We start from the raw sequence: 20,455 nt of genomic DNA on the forward strand, positions 1-20,455 counted from the left end.
TATGGGGATGCTTGAGAGCAGTTAATTTCCTGTTTTCCTATCTTTCTACCAACAGAGAAACTTATTGGAATGAATGTGAGGGTTTTGTAGCCCCAAAACTCTCAGTGGTGTGATGTAGCTCAAAGTGGAGTGCATTTTTCCACAGGCTGAAAGGGAATTATTTGCCCAAGGTCATTCCAAGAGTTTCATGACAACTAGGGATTGCACCTGGGTTTCCCCAGGACTAATCCAACACTCTGGTCGAATATGCATAGCTGTTTTGTCTTGCGATTCTCCCGTGAAGGTAGTGAATCTCCGTTGTAACGCATGGTCGTCTCCCGCCTGCGGGTCCAACCCACTTCCGTTGTGAGACTTCCCCTGGTTTTCCAATCTCATCTTGTCCCGAAAGTAAATAAAGAATCGCGGCAATAGCGATTGCTTGCTGGTGCATGTAGTGCGCAGGTCGACTCCCCTTCCTTCCGACACTCCCCAATTCCACTTTTCCCTCCCACCCTCCCATTTCCCTCTCAGGGAAACTCTGGAACATGTCCCCCATTGCCTGGAATGCCCGTACATCTCCCAAGTGCTCCTTCATTCTTAATTTTTTAAAAGAATTTTTAAATTGACGTTATGTTGGTATACCAAGGAATCGGATTGGTGGGCGGGTGGTGCTTCTGACTTCTACTACAATACCCTATTGCTCTCTTAATTTCCAAGGCTAATTAATCTGGGTCAGCGTGTGAAGCATATTATGATTGGTCTAAATGGGAGACCACGAAGGAAGTCTAGGGCTGCGATACAGAGGAAGGCACTGGCAAACCACCTCTGTTAGTCTCTTGCCATGAAAACCCCATAAGGGGTCGCCATAAGCCGGCTGTGACTTGAAGGCACTTTACACACTCACACAAAGTCACAGCAGTAAAGGATGTCAGCTATCTCAAGGTACCAAATAAAATTTGGCACAAAAGCAAGTAAGTCTGATCTCTTTTGCATGTCTTTAGTTTTGCTGTCTGAAGACCAGATGTATGACAGGTTGCATTGTAGGGGCCGTTCCACCCCTGCAGAGTCAGAAATCTCAACCTTTGTATGCTTTTGTTTTGAAGAACCCAATTATCTCCTTGGCAAGTGGCAAAGATACCAAAACCAACATCACTGTTCCCCGCCTTTATTAAACAGCCTATTGCCCTTTGCAAACCTCCTTCCCAATGGATCCCATAATTTTCAGTTCTCACTATATTGGTAAGCAGGTAGACTTAGAGTACATTTTTTCCCCTTCTTCAGCCATCATGGAGTTGATTTGGTGGCTTGTGGGAGGGAACCTATTTCCATTGGTGAGAGACTGTTGTTTTTTCCTGACCAAGGGGCTGCATTCAACATTTGATGTTCTGTTCTTCCCCTCTCCTTCTTGGTTGCAATGACATGCTTTTTGGTAGCCAGCCTCTTCCACACCACAGGTGCCTAGTTCCAAGTTGTTGTCTACTGGCTGATTCTTTCTCCTCATCAGTGTCTTAATTGTATCCATCATACCAGACATACCATACCTTCCTCCTGAATTGCCACCAATATATGGGATGTAATTCATATGCAGCATGCTGCTAGAACTCATCTATGTGGGATTCATCATCACCAGTCTGGGACCCATCATCCTCTTGGTGAGACTCACTGTCTGTGTGAGAATCATTGTCCACCGTTGAGGACTCATCTCCTGCTGTGTAGTTGTTGTTTTTGGAAGGGAATAGTTTCCTCACGGTACGCACTTCATAGATGGGATCAGAGTCATATTCATCATGGTAACTGAACTCAGGTGCTGATCTGTACCTGGTGGGTTCACCATGAACCTTATGATGCATTTCTTCCCTAATGGATGCCTTATCAGTAGGCACACCTGCAAGAAAGGAGGAGACCTCTTTCTGTTAGCATCCAGAACTATGCATCATGCTGCCCTTTAGGAACAAAAAGGCAGCCACCTGCCTCAGCTGAGTGTCCGATGTGGCAGAAGCAGGTTCAAATAGCCACCCAAGTCACTGTAAGGCTATATTCATAATGGAGGTGCATTTTTCTTGACCTTGCTGCTAGTATTGTAGCATGGCAATGCCTTAAAAAGTGCTCAAGAAATCTTACTCAAGAACCACACAGCTGAGGATACCTATTGGGGCAAAATCAGGGGAGCATACCCAAGTGTCTCAGCTTGTGTTATTTGGGCTTGTGTCATTTGAGTTCCTGGCTCTTCAGTCTTCAAGGTCAAGAGAACGGGCACTTCGTTTTATGATAAATTTAGAAAACAAGTCTATACATTTTTTCCTGTCGAATACTCAAAGGTATACAAGCCATGGGGCTGCTCTGTGAACCTGCTTCACCTCCCTTAGCCATAGAATCTGCCCTGGGCCTCTCAGAGGGGATGCCTAGCATAAATTGACTAAAACTCCATTAAGCTAGAAGAGTAATCCTTTCCAAATCTATGACAAACCATATTGTGTTAGGACTACTGCATATGTCAATCATATTATACCTCATTTCCTCCAAGGAGCTCAGAATAGGATATACTATTCAGATATCCCCTTCATGTTTTATTATAGTTCCAGAATACTGTCAAAGACAGGACATTTTGGAGGACTTTCATTCATAGGGTCGCCATGAGTCGGAAGCGACTTGACGGCACTTAACACACACACACACACACACACACACACACACACACATACAGAATACCAGAATATGGATCAATTCCAAGCCAGGTTTTACATATGGCTCTCCACAGATTGGTTCTAGCCAAACTGCAAAGAAGGGGTGAGGTGGACCTCAGTCTGTTTTCTTTGTTTGTGTTGTTGTTTGTTGTTTGTTCCTTGCTCTCACACTGTGGGTCGGGGTGGGGGGTGGGGCACACCAGAGTGGGTCCAAGCTCTCCCACAGTTGGGCTGCAAGGCCAGGGAAGCTATGCGGAAATAGGGTGACCTGGGAGGCCAGATGGCAAGCTCGGGCTTCGCTCTTCATAATATGCAGAAGGCCATGAAATACAGCCTGTTATAAATATTAAAAGTTAAAAGTTAAAATTTGTTTACTGTTAACTAATGAGATATTCTTGTGATTTGTGAAGAGGGAAACTAACATAGAGTTACTCCGCAAGTTCTGAAAAATAGAGTAGAAGTGGATTCTACTTTTAAAAGTTTGTGAAACACTGTGTTAGGTTATTCTGAACAAAGTCATGCTCTGTTTGCATTTCAAGAGCCTCCCAGCATATTCCCAGGTTCACTGCAGCAACTCACAAAAGGCTCTTTTCCCTCGCCCAGTTTTATCCTCACAATTGTGAGATTAGTTGGGTGAGAGACAGTGACTAGCCTAACAGTTTTCAAGGCTGGGTAAAAATCACCCTGAAACAAAGATTTTTAATGGGGCTCAGAGCAGGGATTTGAACCAACCCTCTAGTCACCCGTGGCTAGTGTTGCCACATCCAGGTGGGGCCTGGACATCTGATCTCCAAATAACTCATAACATTTCCCCTTGAAAAAATGGCTGCTTTAGAGGTTGGACTCTGTGGCAATATACCCTGCTGAGCTTCCTCCCCTCCCCAAACCCCACCCTCCACCTCCAAAATCTCAAGGTATTTCCCAACTCAGATTTGGCAACCCTATATGGCCTTTCCTAACTCCAGATGCATCAAAGCATGTTCTGTTCTTGAGGGTTTTGCTCCTTACCATTAACAGTAACAGATTTAAGCTCCCCATTCTCTTCAACTTCCACTCGTTCCTGTCCATTCTCAACAATTCTGGGAAAGAGGTAACAACATGTTAACAGTTATATGGCCAATGGAAAGGGGAAACTATCTGAATTTTGGGATAATCTAAGCCATGCTGACATCCCCTCACACATTTATAGAGGGAACTTCAAGAAGAACTGACTGGTGGTGGGAGAAGCAGCCATTTTACATTTAAAGCAAAGGTTGTGATTAAAAACCTAGCTATACTTGCCATGCTCTTTACCTGGAGAAAGTAAAAAATACCAATAGCTGCAGCAAACTAAGGGCTTTTCTGCATTCTCTTTTTCCTCCTCTCCAAGTTCCTGTTTCATCAGTGTTTTTTTTAAGTTCCGCACGTGGTTTGTTCCCTCTAGAAGTTGATTCACTATTACACCTGATTTTACCAACAGTAAAAAGCTGCTGCTTAAATCAGCAGGGAAATAAACTAGATTTAATCTTCTGCTATATCGAATGGACCACTAGAGGGTGTAAAACACATGCAGAACTTTAACAAAAACACTGAAGAATAAGAAACTTCGAGATGAGGGAAAAGAGTGCAGAAAAGGCCCAAGTCTCTATTAAGGGTATCCACACAATATTTTGATTTCTTCACAATAGCTCTGTGAAAAGGCTCAGCTGATAATGATGCAGAAGGCCTTCAAGTGTGGCTTTATGACTGAGCATACCCCACATCAAAACTAAACAGTATCCATTGAATCATATGTGGCCTGTTCGTGGGTTATGGTGAACACACTTAATACAATCCATGTACAGCATACACTTGATAGTTTTAATATGTGCTGAATAATTCTCAGGTTACATTCAACAGAACACCCGGTATAAACATCACATTTGTCCAGGAACTAGTCCTTGGTTTCAACTGCAAAGTGAATGTGTGCTGGCTTTTTCTTACAAACAGATGTACATTCAGGAAGTAACGTGAACAGTGTTATCCACTCTTACATTTTACTTAGAAGCCTCCTGCCTACATGAACAGAGCTCCTGTTATAACTGGGGCAGTTAACACGATGCCCATGTATATCCCAAAACATCTGGGTGCAGGTGCATAATATAACCCACACACAATTAGTTATTACTATGGTAGTCATAGAGAAAACCAGCTAAACGTCTGATGTAACTTGTGATAGGAATTAATAAAATCTATTTTTCAAGAAGGCAGATAAGAAAAATAAAAGTCAGGAAAGCAGGCACCAGGACAGATCATGTCCGTCCGAACAGAAACACACTTTCATCTGTGGAAGATTTTTGGCAGGGGAGATGCTGTGCGCACAGAAAGCGGAGGTGCTTTACGGGACAAATGCCAGGAGGAGGGCTGCTTCCTAACGTAGACCTTGGACTCATCTTTATGTGGCTCATTGCTTCTCCCCATCCCCCATATTTCAATTCTTGTTTGTCCATGAGCATAGGGTAACCAACTATTGTAGTGACCTTGGTCCTGTGTGATTCCTCACCGAACACCCACACAACAGCCTGAAACGTCAAAATGACGTTCAGGGGGAATTATGAGGAAAAGCTTCACTTGCCAAATTAAAGAGCAGGGTTAGAAACATGCAAACTCCTTACTTCATTAATGTTTGGTCATTGCTGCAACTGGTGCTGACTCACCCTCACCTTTTGGTGGTGATTTGTTTTCCATCAATGAAGTTAGTTGATGATGAGTAGAAACGAAACCCTCTTCCTCCACTGGCACAAGCACTGAAAGGCATCGGCTCCCCTGAAAAAACAAGATGGCTAAATCAGGCCTCACATACTTGTGGTGAGAGAACCAAGTGGTATGCACATCTCTTTAGGACCCTTGTTCTTAGAAAACCTGTCTTGAGATAGACCATAGAAAGTTGTTTGAAAGCTTTGCTTCTCAAGGTGTACACATTTGTTCCCATCATCTCTGGTCAAAGAGGCAAGAGTGGAATGGGGATACTTATGATCCCTCGTTTATACCACCATCAGAAATTTGGAAGCACTGTTATCTGTATCCAACCTGAGAGTGACAGGGGAACAAAAGAATTAGGACACACAGAAGGGGTAAAATGAGTAGGGGAAATGGTAGTTCATCATAATGATAGACACAGTAACATTACCCTCTGTTCTAAAACAGTTTTTGGATTAAGAAAAAAATCTACGGGGCAACAGAACGTGAACTGCTGTGCCTCTGCAAAGGAGACACAGTAACAGTCAGTGCTTCTCCCACACCCCAGCAACCTCAGAGCCTCATTGTTGAAGCATTATTAGCACCTGCCATCCACAGGCCCCACACAGAAAATGTGCTGGTTCCTTACTTAATGGCTGATGGTCAAAGTGACTGCACATGTAAACTGATGTAAAACCAATATAACTCTCATGGCTTCCACTAAAGATTTCTGGGAATTGTAGTTTTTGCATGGGTGTTGACAATTCTGTCCTAGCAATGCCTAGCCCTTGCAGAACTACAGTTTCCAGGATTCCTCAGGAAGAAAGATTAACTATTTAATCAGTTTTAGTCTGTGGCACAGATATGTCCAGAATGACACAGCCATGACTGCAGGATCATAGGCGGGGGGGGGGGGGGGTCCAAAAGAGTGACCCCAGCACAAAAATTCTCATGAATGAAGAACAAGAACAACCTTGGCCCTACTCACTTTTAGCTTAGCAATGCAGTGAGCATGCTACACTGTATTGCCAGGCAACCTTAATGCAGCTGACTTTCTAGCTTTGCAAAACAGTATAACAAATTTACATACACACAATTTGCACCCCTCCTACATCACTTCTCTGACACAAGACAGCTTGAGTGAGTGAGGTTTGTCAAACTACTTGTCCAGAAGAAACTCTGACCCTGGAAAAGGCTGAACATAAGAAAGGCCCTGCTGGATCAGACCAAGGCCCATCAAGTCCAGCAGTCTGTTCTCACAGTGGCCAACCAGGTGCCTCTAGGAAGCCCACAAACAAGACAACTGCAGCAGCACCATCCTGCCTGTGTTCCACAGCACCTAATATAATAGGCATGCTCCTCTGATAACTGGAGATAATAGGGATGCACCATGACTAATATCCATTCTAACTAACAGCCATGAATACCCCTCTCCTCCATGAATATGTCCACTCCCCTCTTAAAGCCCTCCAGCTGGCAGCCATCACCACATCCTGGGGCAGGGAGTTCCACAATTTAATTATGCGTTGTGTGAAAAAATACTTCCTTTTATCTGTTTTGAATCTCTCACCCTCCAGCTTTAGCAGATGACCTCATGTTCTAGTATTATGGGAGAGGGAGAAAAACTTCTCCCTGCCACTCTCTCCAAGACATGCATAATTGTACAGACCTCTATCATGTCTCCCCTCAGCCGCCTTCTTTCCAAGCTAAACAGCCCTAAGCGTCTTAACCGCTCCCCATAGGACAGCTGCTCTAGTCCCCTAATCATTTTGGTTGCTCTTTTCTGCACCTTCTCAAGCTCTGTAATATCCTTTTTTAGGTGTGGTGACCAGAACTGTACACAGTATTCCAAGTGTGGTCTCACCATAGATTTGTACAAGGGCAGTATGATAGCAGCAGTTTTATTCTCAATTCCTCGTCTAGTTATGGCCAGCGTGGAATTTGCCTTTTTTACAGCAGCCGCGCACTGGGTTGACATCTTCATTGAGCTATCCACTACCACCCCAAGATCCCTTTCTTGGTCTGTCGCTGCCAGCACAGATCCCATCAGTGTATATGTGAAGTTGGGATTTTTTGTCCCAATATGCATCACTTTACACTTATTCACATTGAATCTCATTTGCCATTTTAATGCCCATTCTTCCAGTATGCAGAGATCCTTCTGGAGCTCTTCACAGTCCGATTTTGTTTTAACCACCCTAAATAATTTGGTGTCATCTGCAAACTTGGCTACTTCACTGTTTAACCCCAACTCCAGGTCATTGATGAACAGGTTGAAAAGCACCGGTCCCAACACGGATCCCTGAGGCACCCCACTGCTCACATCCCGCCATTGTGAGAACTGACCATTGATTCCTACTCTCTACTTCCTATTTGTCAGCCAGCTCTCAATCCATAAGAGGACGTCTCCTCTTATCCCGTGACTATAAAGTTTGCTTAGCAGTCTTTGGTGGGGGACTTTGTCAAAAGCTTTTTGGAAATCCAAATACACAATATCCACAGGCTCATTCCTGTCCACATGCTTATTGACGCTTTCAAAAAACTCTAATAGGTTAGTGAGACAGGACCTACCCTTACAGAAGCCATGTTGGGTTTTGCCCAGCAGACCTTGCCCTTCTATATGCTTGACAATTCTATCTTTAATAATGCTTTCCGCTAATTTACCTGGAACAGACGTTAAGCTAACTGGCCTGTAATTTCCTGGGTCCCCCCTGGAACCTTTTTTTATAAATGGGTGTTACATTGGCCATTCTCCAGTCCTCTGGTACAGAGGCTGATCTAAGGGACATATTACATATCTTTGTTAGAAGTTCAGCAATTTCCCATTTGAGTTCTTGAAGAACTCTAGGATGAATACCGTCTGGTCCCTGTGACTTGTTAGTTTGCAGTTTGTCTAGACGTTCTAGGACTTCCTGCCTTGTTACCGCTATTTGCCTCAGTTCCTCATTTTCCCCTCTCCAAAATCTCTGTTCAGGAGAAGGAATCTGCCCTGCATCTATTACACCCATTTTGTAGCCCAAACTGTAAATCAGTTTTTTGTTTGTAGTGACTTGTCTGTGCTTAATAGCTGCTGGAATTAATGGCTAGTCACATTGTACACACTCGGCACAGGCATTTGCAGGATCATATATCGGTTAAGATAACAGGAGCAAAATTGCCCAAAGACAGGGTGTGGCTCAGTGGTAGAGCACCTGCTTTGCATGCAGAAGGCACCAGGTGCAAACCCTGTGATATCTAGTTGGCTGTCAGGTAGCACATTGCGAGGAAAAACCTTCCTTTGATCTAGAGAGAGAGCGCCCTCTGCTGGTCAGAACAGACAATACTGAGCAAGATGGACCAATGGAATGAGGCAGTGTCATATGTTCATATATGCAATTTACTCCACATTAAGACATTCGATTTAGATAGATTATGAAATGGACCTCAATGTTTTTAGTTATAAAAACATAAGTTTACTGCTTAGAATAATGACATGTTTTCAAAAAAGCAGATAAAAAGCCAGATCTCAGCCAGCTAGAAGGTTTAATAGGGCAGCAGGCCAGGCATGATGGCACTTCATTGGACTTAATGAGCAACTGACCTATGGGGGGCGGTTAAGACGCTTAGGGCTGTTTAGCTGGGAAAGAAGGCGGCTAAGGGGAGACCTGATAGAGGTCTATAAAATTATGCATGGTTTGTAGAGAGTGGACAGGGAGACGTTATTCTCCCTCTCCCATAATGCTAGAACGCGGGGTCATCTGCTGAAGCTGGAGGGTGAGAGATTCAAAACAGATAAAAGGAAGTATTTTTTTCACACAACACATAGTTAAATTGTGGAACTCCCTGCCCCAGGAAGTGGTGATGGCTGCAAGCTTGAAGGGCTTTAAGAGGGGAGTGGACATATTCATGAAGGGGTATTCATGGCTATTAAAATGGATACTAGTCATGCTGCATACCTATTCTCTCTAGTATCAGAGGAGCATGCCTTTTATTGTGGGTGCGGTGGAACACAGGCAGGATGGTGCTGCTGCAGTTGTCTTGTTTGGGGGCTTCCTAGAGGCACCTGCTTGGCCGCTGTGTGAGCAGACAGCTGGACTTGATGGGCCTTGGTCTGATCCAGCAGGGCCTTTCTTATGTTCTTATGTTAATGGAGCCTAATACCTCGTATTTCACCTGCTACCCCCTAGTGTTATGCTTGGTAACCATGCTTTCTTCCCCCACTCCCCCCCCACCCCCAATCAATGTTCTCTTTGAGGTTGGGAAACAGAACGCTCAATTTGAAACCTGTTCCTACTTGTGTCATTGATTTGGCTGTACAGCTGCTTTTAGAGTTAAGTTTGGGTCCAGTAGCACCTTAAACAAGATTTTTTGGGGGCCGGAGGTCTCCAGAATCAAAACTTCCTTGGTTAGGTGCTACTGGGACCTGAATGTAGCTCTTCTACTAGAAGACCAACATGGCAATTCTGAAACTAATTTCTTCAAGTTTCAGTAGAAGAGTGAAACTCGAGCTTGGATCTCCAGTTCCTAGTATGTGCTTTGAAAATACATGTTTCCCTACAGTAAAATAATCACTGAGAGCCAGAGTGGTGTAGTGGTTAAGAGCGGTGGACTCTAATCTGGAGAACTGGGTTGGTTTCCCCACTCCTCCACAAGAAGCCTGCTGGGTGACCTTGGGCCAGTTACAGTTCTCTCAGAACTCTCTGAGCCCCACCTACCTCACAAGGTGTCTATTATGAGGAGAGGAAGAGAAGGTGATTGTAAGCCGGTTTGAGACTCCTTAAAGTTAGAGAAAATCAGGGTATAAAAACCAACTCTTCTGTAATGGCCTGACAAAAATGACTCAGTTCTTGCATGGGGACCTTTACCTTTTACCGATTATTACTCTATATTTAATTGTTATGTATTGTTTTTATCTGACATTATTATGCATACTTTAACCTGTTGAAAGCCGCTCTGAGCCGGATATAAACTGAAAAAATAAAATAAACACAGCAAAGCATATTCAGCAGACATATACCATCCTAGCCAGAGGAAATTCTCTAGCTTTGGGATAATCTGGTGGATAATCAGGCTGATTATTTGGAGCTAGGGGATAATTTCCCACCAGGTTGGAATGGTTATTGGAAGATTTTGCTTGTAGTGTGTAGCATAGCTCTCTGTTTGTGACATATTATGGGCTGGAGTTCATGAGCTGATAGATGGCAAGAAAATGACATGGATGTTGGGTTCTTTCCAATCTTAAATGGGATTAAGCCTTACCAAAAAAAGGGTCCCGTCCCCCAAAGAAGTCCCTGAAGACATCATGGGCACTGCGGAAATGGAACATATATTCAGGGACACCCCCCATGTTGGTCCTAGAACCTTCTTCAGGCCTGGCTGGAGAAAAAAAAAGGAAAGAAAGAAAAAGAAAATTTTAAAACCTCAACTCCAAACTTTAAAAGAAGTGATAGGTACGACAACATAGCCTGAAGTCCATCAGAACAGAAGGTCCCCACTCCTTTTCCATAGCTCAGTGCCCTTTGGCAAGAATAAAAAGGCTCAGAAGGGTGGTGCTTTTTACAGGGCATTGTTTTCTATGAAGATTCCTTTGAAGGTTAGCTAATCAGTAATGTAGTATCATCGGCATATCTCAAATTGTTAATGTTCCTGCCTCCAATTTTCACTCCACCTTCATCTAAATCTAATCCACCTTTCCTAATTATATGTTCTGCATACAGATTGAAGAGGTAGGGAGATAAAATACATCCTTGTCTGACACCTTTGCCAATTGGAAACCATTCTGTTTCTCCATATTCTGTTCTAACTGTGGCCTCTTGTCCAGAGTACAGATTGCGCATCAAAACGATCAGATGTAGTGGCACACCCATTTCCTTAAAAACCAGCCATAGCTTTTCATGATCCACACAGTCAAAAGCTTTGCTGTAATCTATGAAACACAAGCTGATTTTCTTCTGAAATTCTCTCGTATGCTCCAGTAACCAACATATATTTGCAATATGATCTCTAGTGCCTCTTCCCTTTCTAAATCCAGCTTGAACATCAGGCATTTCTCGTTCCATATATGGTAACAGCCTTTGCTGTAAGATTTTGAGCATCACTTTACTTGCATGAGAAATTAATGCGATGGTCCGATAGTTGCTGCAATCTTTGACGTCTCCTTTCTTGGGAATTGGAATGTAAATGGATCGTTTCCAGTCTGTGGGCCATTGTTTTGTTTTCCATATCTGTTGGCATATTCTTGTCAAGATTTTGATGGACTCCGATTCTGTGGCTTGGAATAGTTCTATTGATATCCCATCTGCTCCTGGTGATTTGTTTCTCCCAATTGCTCTCAGTACAGCTTTCACTTCACTTTCTATAATTGTAGATTCTTCTTCAAAATATTCTTCTTGGAAGGAATCTGTCATCCTTTCATCTCTTCTGTAAAGTTCTTCAGTGTATTGCTCCCACCTTTTCTTTATTTTGTCCCGTTCAGTTAATGTATTTCCATGCTGATCATTAAGCATGCCTAACTATGTTTTAAATTTCACTTTGATTTCTTGGATCTTGTGGAACAGATCTCTTGTTCTTCCCTTTTTGTTGTTCTCTTCTATTTCTTTACACTGGTTATTATAATAGTTCTCTTTGTCTCTATGTGCGAGTCACTGGAACGTTGCACTTAGACTTTTGATTCTGTTTCTGTCACCTTCTACTTTTGCTTCTCGTCTATCTTTGGCAATTTTAAGAGTTTCCTCAGACATCCATCAAGCTTTTTCATTTCTTTTGGCTACAGGAATAGTCTCTGCACATTCTTCCTTGATAATATCTCTAGTTTCCACCCATAGTTCTTCTGGTTTACATTCACTTGAACTCAGTAATGCAAATCTGTTCTTTACATGGTCTTTAAACTCTTTAGGAATATTGATTAGATTGTATTTTGGTGCTATGAATGTTCCAGTGTTTTTTCTTAAGCTTTATCTTGATTTTCGATATTAACAATTCATTATCTGTACCACAGTCGGCTCCTGGTCTTGATTTTGCGGAGAGAATAGAGCTTCTCCATCTTCTGCTTCCAATTATGTAATCTATTTGATTTCTATACTGGCTGTCTGGTGATGTCCATGTATACAATCGTCTATTTGATTGCCTGAAACATGTGTTTGCAATGAACAAATTGTTGTCTTCACAGAATTCTATGAGTCATTCTCCTGCTTCATTCCGTGCTCCTGGTCCAAATCTGCCAACAACATTTGATTCTGCTTTGTTTCCTACTTTTGCATTCCAGTCACCTAAGATTAACAGCACATCTTGTTTAGGTGTGTGATCAATTTCTTCCTGATCGCTTGCATAAAAACTTTCAGTGTCTTCCTCTTCAGCATCTGTAGTTGGGCATAAACTTGAATGATGGTTATGTTGATAGGCTTTCCCTGATTGATATTATTTGGTCAGTCTTTGCATTGTAGCTCGTGACTGCCTTTGCTACATCTTGCCTCACTATTAACGCAACTCCATGTCTTCTGTTTTTGTCATTCCCTGAGTAAAACACTTTGTAATTTTCTGATTGAGAATGTCCTAATCCAGTCCACTTTAGTTCACTTACTCCCAGGATCGAAATGTTTAAACGTTCCATTTCTTGTTTTACAATTTCAAGCTTACCCTGATTCATGCTTCTCATATTCCATGTTCCTATTATATGCGATGAACGGCTTCGGACTTTCCTTTTGCATCTATTCATGTCAACCACTGTGAACGTCCTTTCAGCTTTAGTCCAATCTCATCATTAAGAACAGCGCACTTGTCCTTGTCCTCTGCTCTGCCCCAGTAGCTGACTGAGTGCCATCCGACCTGGGGGTCCCCTCTTCCAGCACTATATCTTTTTTTTATTTTGGATTGCCTCATCATAGGGTTTTCAAGGTAAAGGTTGGTCAGAAGTGGTTTACCAGTGCCTTCTTCTGCGCAGTACTAACCAGGGTTAGCTGTATCGGCACTGCCTGTCATGGGCTGCGACCATATAACCAGGATTTTTATATGAAAGCATGTCCCATTAGGTTTCATAAGAATTAAATGTATTGAAAAGATGTAATCACTTCACAGACTGGGACTGAATAAGCTCGAGGCTTACTTGCTATTTAGAAGTAGCAAGCCAGATTCTGCTGTTATAGTTATTCAATAGAAGAAATCCAAGGTTCTTGTCAACTAAAATAAACTAAAATACCTGTGACAGTATTAAGCTCAAGGTTGGTAACCTATTATGTCATTCAAAATCATGTTACTATTGACCCAGCTGAAGGTCATAGCTGCACTTAGAAGCACTAAGTTAGACAACCAATGCAGATGTCAATTAGGTGCATAGTCTAACTATTATTAAACTGCTGACTGTTGGAGGTAGGCAAGCTCATAGTCGAGTACTGCTTGTAAGCCTACTGTTGACTAGATCAGTATCAATCCAAGGACACTGGGAAGATATTAATAGAGACCTTTCTCTGACTATAGGTTAGAGAAGATCCTGATGGTCTGAACATGCTGACCTATGGACTTCCTCCATCTACCAGAGATGTAAAACTCTTGGCAGCCTAATTCTTGCGTGAATTGGGAAACTGATTCTTGCATGAATCAGAACTACATTTATTCTTGTCTCTGTTTCTGGAGAACTCTTACAAAGAGAGTTATTATGCCACACAGTCTGTCTTTCTGAAGACTTGATTGTCTGGAGTAACTGTCTGTACAAATGCTTCATCCTGAATGTGATGAAGGCTTTTATATTCTAAGGATTAGAATCTTTGAATATGGTGACATTGAGAACTCATTTGTTCTAACAAAACTAATGTCTTCTCATAAGAGCTATCTTATATACAGACTTCATAGTTCTGATAGACAAGATGTAAATGCAGCTTCTCTAAAGAAGCCCATTACCAGGGCATATTTCAGGGGTTTCTCTACACAAGGTGAGAGCACTGAATATGTTCCGCAGTCAGTTCTAAGACTGAGGTCTGACACAGAACTGTCTGACATACACATGCATACATATACATGCATTACAGCCAACAATGGCTTACACATAGAATTGCTCTAATTGGAATACATATAATTGGAAATACATGGATGGAGATCCATGGAGCCTTATGCTCTTAAACTGAACTATACTCAGTATCTCTCTAAAGATTGGCACTGCCAGAGAGACTGTGGAATAGAGTTTTATACTCTACACATAATGTTAAGCTTTACACATAGTAACAGCAAATACTGATTAATTACAGTATAGTTAAACCATCAAAGTGGCTCTTAGCTATACAGCAATGCTTACATCAAATGCATGCTTAGAAATGGCTTTCACATAGCTTTTTCTAATCTGAACATGGGCTTCAGACCCAGAAACCTCAAATATACAGAGACTCTGTGGTCTCATGACTTCAGTCACAAACAGTCTGCTGGAAGAGCAATAGAACCAGCTCTAACATGAAACTATGGAACCAAAGAGATCTCTCCTACTAAAGGCACTGAAATAACAGAATAATACTTAGAGAATACCTGAAGGAAATCTAACTATTCTAAATGAACTCATAGAATCCTTACAGAAACTCTGCAATGACATAGCTGGGTAAAGTATGTCTTATATTTAAATATTTTGAAGTAGAATACTTATTCAATGCACTAACCCTTATTTTACAAGATTTCTGTAAACTGTATTATTTCCTGAATGAAATATATACTTGGAAAACTCTCATAAAGTTATAGAGATTGTTGATATTGCTAAATATTGCTTGCATACCTAGAATAATATTTTGTTCCTGTTGAACTAACTAATATAGTTTTTATTTCTGTAATTATTTACATGCATATATTTTATGTGAAATAAATAATATTTTTATCTATATATTCTTTTCATATTTTTACTGGAACAATTCAATAGAAAGTCTATCTCGTGAGAGATGGAAAGTGTTGATTCCTGCTAAGTGGGTAATGGGCTGAATAGATACAGATCACTTTTTAGGAAGGGGTCAATTCTAGGAGCTGGGCTACCTTAACGGCACGGATCGCGACATGCCGTTGTCTACAAAAGATCCTCCGCCAGTGTCACCGTCCACTACTGCTGCTGCCCAGTAGCTAACCTTCAGGGATTCCTCTGCCCCACCACCATTGGAACTGCCTGTTCTCTTCTGCGGATGGGGCCATTGATCCCTTAAGGGGGTGGATGTATCTTTGTCTGGTGTCTCAGCTGAGACCATTGCATCTTGAGTGACTCTGCTGGGAGTCTAGTCTCTTGATAGAGTCTAGACCCCTTATGGTATTGCTCTCAGCTTCCCTGATACACACAACCCCCCCCCCTCACCACGTTAAGGTATGCATCCAAAAGGGGGAAGAAATGAATATTTCCCAATAATTCTTCACATGTTATGGAAAACATTTAGACAGGGGTTAGTCAGTGGCAAAACAAATGTCCCAAATAATTTCCCTTGTTAGTATTTGGATGGGAGACCACCAAGGAATACCAGGGTTGCTGTGCAGAGGAAGGCAATGACAAACCACCTCTGTTAGTCTCTTACCTTGAAAACCCCATAAGGGGTCGCCATAAGTCAACTACAACTTGATGGCACTTTACACACACATTAGGGCAAACCAAAAATAATCACATCATGTAGGACTAAAATATAGACTTGCTGAATTTTCAGATGTTTAGATATTTCATTACTGTTGTTTTTTGTGTCCCAAAGTGGAGGATTCGTTAAGAATATTGTGAAGGCAAGTTTCTGAGGAAATGTTTTATTTATTTAAAATATTTATAACCTCACCATATCTTTGCAAATTTAAGGCAGCTAACAAAACAGCAAAAGCTGCAAAACACAGTTGTGTGTCCGAGACGTTTAAACTAATACACAGTTAAACAGCATGGACTTTCTTACCTATTATCGGGGCCAGCCCCTGCCCCCCCCCCCCAGGCTCTTAATTTCATCTATGAGAGACAGCTTAACCCCATCTAAGGCTGGTAGATCAGCATCATTCTGCCATCCCAGCCAGCATCACCTCTGTCTTATCTAGATTAAGCTTCAGTTTGTTCACCCTCAGCCAATTGACCACAGGTTCAAGGCTTGGCCTTCACAGCTGTTTTCTGAAGGCTTACATAGTGATATATAAAGCTGGGTGTCATCTTCATATTGGTGACAGCAGTGAAGCTCCTGATCTTCTTGTTCAAAGGTTTTACATAAAGATTAAAGAGCATTGGGAATAAAATGGATCCCTATGCAGCTGATTCCACCTTTCCTATGATATTTTATTGCTTCCTGCCATCAAGAAATTAGTAACACCAATAGAAGGCTTTCCCTTTACTCCAAACATAGATTGCAGTTGATCCTCCAAAATATTATAGTTGATTGCATCAGATGCTTCCAATAGGTCTAGCAGCAGCAACAATAGACTTACCTAATCCAACTGGCCAGGTCACCAGACCATGGGATCTTTTTGAATATTGGCTGGAGCTAAAATTAGCATCTTTACTTGGTTCAACCCTAGATAATTATTGGGCCAGCAAATCCAGAAGATAAACCCATCACAGGGTAAGAGAAACCTCCAAGCCCCAATGAATCATGTTTGCAGTATCTCCACCCTACCCCAGTGAAAACAGCAGCTTGGGGAGGAAATTTTGAGCAGGAAAATAATGGTTTCTGCTCAGATTTCTGCATAAAACAGCCCACTCTGTGCTGCTTTGTGTTTTAAAAAGCCACAGAGGAAAGAATCCCTGCACTCCATTAAATACCTCATTTGAGTCTTATTGCCTTCTACAGCTATGATGAGAAAGTAGTCTCTGGCTGTCACTTACCTCTTCCTATAAGACCATCCTTTCCATAGTGATCATAGATACCACGTTTGTTCTCTGAAAGTGAGAAAAGATAAGAACTCAATCAGCCCATTATTAACTGTCAGAAGAAGGCATTTTTTTCAGCAGTCATGCAGTCCTAAACTATAAAAGTAACATCAGAAGTGGAAACCAGTGACTACTTGGGTTGCTTCATAGCAATAATGGCAGACAGTTTGGGAACTGAAAATTGATAAGAACCTTAGAAATAGCCAAAATAGACCAAGCATGGCAGAATGAATAATGCTAGGACAATAGAAGAACCCTAGGTCTGTCATAGAGACTAACATAGCCTCTTCTGGCCCACAAGGTTTTTGCATCTTTACAAACTTTAGCATTCAGTTCAGGACATGAGTGAATGGAAACATCTCCCAATCTACTTGGCTGGTAACAGTTTTCCAGAAACTGCAGTTGAAACGAACAAGAGATTTCAGAAGAGACAGGTGAAAAGTGAGATGAGTTACCATCAGCCTTTTACATGTAGAGACAGCATCTTCAGTTAGCAGTAAGCCTTGACTGAGAATCAAGTGAGAAGCCATAGAAGTCACTACCCACATTGCATTTAAGAAAGATCCACTTCAAAGCATGAGTATTTTCTTTCACAGGTTTTAGCCAAACAAGCAAACATGCACAGCCCTGTGTGTAAAGATTGCACAGATCTGTTCTGCTGTGATTACATGTGCCTGAAAATCCCTGCCATATGTTAAGGGGCCCTCAGCATCTACAAAGACCAAGGAGTGTAATGAACACATGAAAAGCCTGTAATGAACAAAGTTCTGTCTGCACCAGCCTTTCTTTCATGTGATAAGTGGCAGGGCAGACTGCAAATTGCTGGTACAGTCTGTGCTTCCTGTTGAGATCTCTCTCCAATGTTGCTCTTTTATGTCAGAATTTCTGTGTAGGAAAATTAGTACTTCTTCATAGAAGCCTTAATGTTAACACAGACACCACAAGGGACTAAATTCCCCATCTTCCAAATTGCACATTACTGCACCTACTCACAAATAAGCATCTCAGTGTTCCATTGTGCTTTTTCCTACATTTTAAAAAACTATTCTGAATATGGGCATTGTTCCTAAAGGCACAAATAATATTTTATTACAGAAAAAAATATTCTTTTAAATTTTTTATCAAATATCCTCAGAAAATGTATAATTTTTGCAGCTCTTGAAAAACAATAGGAGCAACAAGGATAGAAAAGTGCAGCACGTGGCCATTGATGTAGACAAATGGGGGGGGGATTAGAGAAGTGGAACTCTTACTGTCTGAAAGCACTTCATATGCTTCTGCAATCTCCTTGAATCTCTGTTCTGCGTACTGCTTGTTGTCTGGGTTTTTATCTGGGTGCCACTTCAGAGCTTTCTTCCTGTACCTTCATGGGACCATGAAACAAATTCAATTATTAGTTAGCATACCTACCATGAACCTGCTAGAAGAGCAACCTGCTGCTTTTTCTGACCCAGGAAAGTTTCAAAGAGAAAAGACCATGAAAAATCAACAATACATTAAATATTGCATAATGTTAAAAGAAAGAATAATATCATGACACAAAGAATCCAAATGATTTTAAATGTTATGTAACAAATGAGATACATAACATTACAAAAACTGCAAAATTTCACAGAGAAGCTGCACTGATAATCATGCTGCTGCAGTTGTCTTGTTTGGGGGCTTCCTAGAGGCACCTAGTTGGCCACTGTGTGAACAGACAGTTGGACATGATGGACCTTGGTCTGATCCAGCAGGGCTTTTCTTATGATTTCAGCTGCAGTCAAAGTGGAAAGCTTGGAGATTGGGTTGGATCCAGTAGAAAAGATTTCCTTCAATAGAATGGGACTTTCTAGCCTCTCTCATCTTGCAGCAGCACAAAAAGGGCTCCCCAATACTCTGCTCTTGGGTGACAGGGAACCCCCCAGAGACTGGATGAAGGGTGAATCTGCAGTTGAAGGAGGGAATCACTGTTGAGAAGCATTGAAAAATATGTAGTCAAGCCTCAATCTATGTTGCTATTTTAACAATATCAGCAATATATTTAATTATCAATGTGGCCAGATTGGTATCTGAAGAAGTGAGCTGTAGCTCACAAAAGCTCATAACCTGCCAGAAATTTTGTCATCTTCTGGGGGTCGCTGGGGGTGTGGGGGGAGGGTAGTTGTAAATTTCTTGCATTGTGCAGGGGGTTGGACTAGATGACCGTGGTGGTCCCTTCCAACTCTATGATTCTATGCAGGCAGTTTTAAAATACCCCCCCCCCAAAAAAAACACCAAAGGAACAAAATGATTGTGATCTCCTACTGTATTACAACACACATTGGACAAGAGTTTCAGGGGTGAGGGTAATGAGCTAGCCCTAAGCAGACGTCCCTTGGGAGAGTTCCCAAGGGGATCCAAGTTACGCTTGAATTGGTGTGGTTTTAACTACACCAACCTGGTTCTAAACGGTGGACCGGGATGCAGGAATTCCTCTGCAGCCAGAAGATAGCGGTGTGACTCCCATACTCTTCGAGGGAGCTTTTTTAAGTCCCCCAGAGGTGTGGATGACTGTCCCGCTTGGCATTGAGGGGAGAAAGCATTGCCGCCAGCGTTTCTTTGGCATTAGGCTTGGGCTTCCACTACCTATAACCACTTAATGAACTATTTAATGACAGAAGACCTCACCCTCGGATATCTATGTGAGTAACAAGAATACTTTTGATTTTACTGAGATAAATAGAAGACCTGGCTACTAGCAAACAATTGGGAACTCCGCATGCTCCCCCCCCTCTTGCAAGATCATTTTTGTGAAGATAAACTGCTAGATAAAGTGGCAAGGACTCTATCAATTCCATCTACGGGTAGACTAAACAATACTACATTTGACGGACAGAATAAGTACCAATGAGACTCTGTGACGTTTGAGGGGAAAGGAGAAATAAACCCCTCCTTCCCCTTGGTCACCTTACCGCTCCGGTCCTCCTGCTAAGTCTTTGGAAATTTGGGGCTGGAAGACATCTAGGATTACCATCGAATGCTAGTCATCAGGGAGAAGGGAAGTATCGAAACACGCAGGACCGGATCTGACGTCCCCCTGGTGCACCATATGCAAGGTTTGACATCGAAAACTACAGAACGGGGTCGACGGACGGTCCGTGGCTACATGGTTTCCGGCCAACTTCCTACTTCCGGTTTCATGCCGACCTAGAGCGTCTGTAAAACTCATTGGTACTCAAAACTTTAAAAGTTGATTTCTACTTGAATTTTGAAGTTTTTTGAAAAAATATTTTGCCGATTCAACTCAGTACGAACT

The 20,455-nt window shown here is 42.0% G+C and overlaps 1 protein-coding gene across 1 annotated transcript; it reads right to left on the reverse strand.

Annotated features, from left to right (window-relative positions):
- Nucleotides 1-1,527: 1,527 nt before the first annotated feature.
- LOC130479645 (dnaJ homolog subfamily B member 2-like) lies at nt 1,528-20,173 on the reverse strand. Its single transcript, XM_056852039.1, has 7 exons — nt 20,112-20,173; nt 18,432-18,541; nt 17,134-17,187; nt 10,599-10,715; nt 5,345-5,447; nt 3,672-3,742; nt 1,528-1,864 (listed from the first exon to the last, which is right to left on the reverse strand). Exons 1-7 carry the CDS (start codon nt 20,171-20,173, stop codon nt 1,575-1,577), a joined length of 807 nt encoding a protein of 268 aa, XP_056708017.1. The 3' UTR covers nt 1,528-1,574.
- Nucleotides 20,174-20,455: the final 282 nt, after the last annotated feature.

Source organism: Euleptes europaea, chromosome 6 (genome assembly GCF_029931775.1).
Source record: "Euleptes europaea isolate rEulEur1 chromosome 6, rEulEur1.hap1, whole genome shotgun sequence".
NCBI lineage: Eukaryota > Metazoa > Chordata > Lepidosauria > Squamata > Sphaerodactylidae > Euleptes > Euleptes europaea.

Coding starts and splice junctions, on each gene's coding strand:
- LOC130479645 (XM_056852039.1), bottom strand. CDS start 20,173: ATGGTAATCCTAGATGTCTTCCAGCCCCAAATTTCCAAAGACTTAGCA. Junction 18,542..20,111: donor TTAGCAGGAGGACCGGAGCG/GTAAGGTGACCA, acceptor GGTCCCATGAAG/GTACAGGAAGAAAGCTCTGA. Junction 1,865..3,671: donor TAAATCTGTTACTGTTAATG/GTAAGGAGCAAA, acceptor CCTTTCTTGCAG/GTGTGCCTACTGATAAGGCA.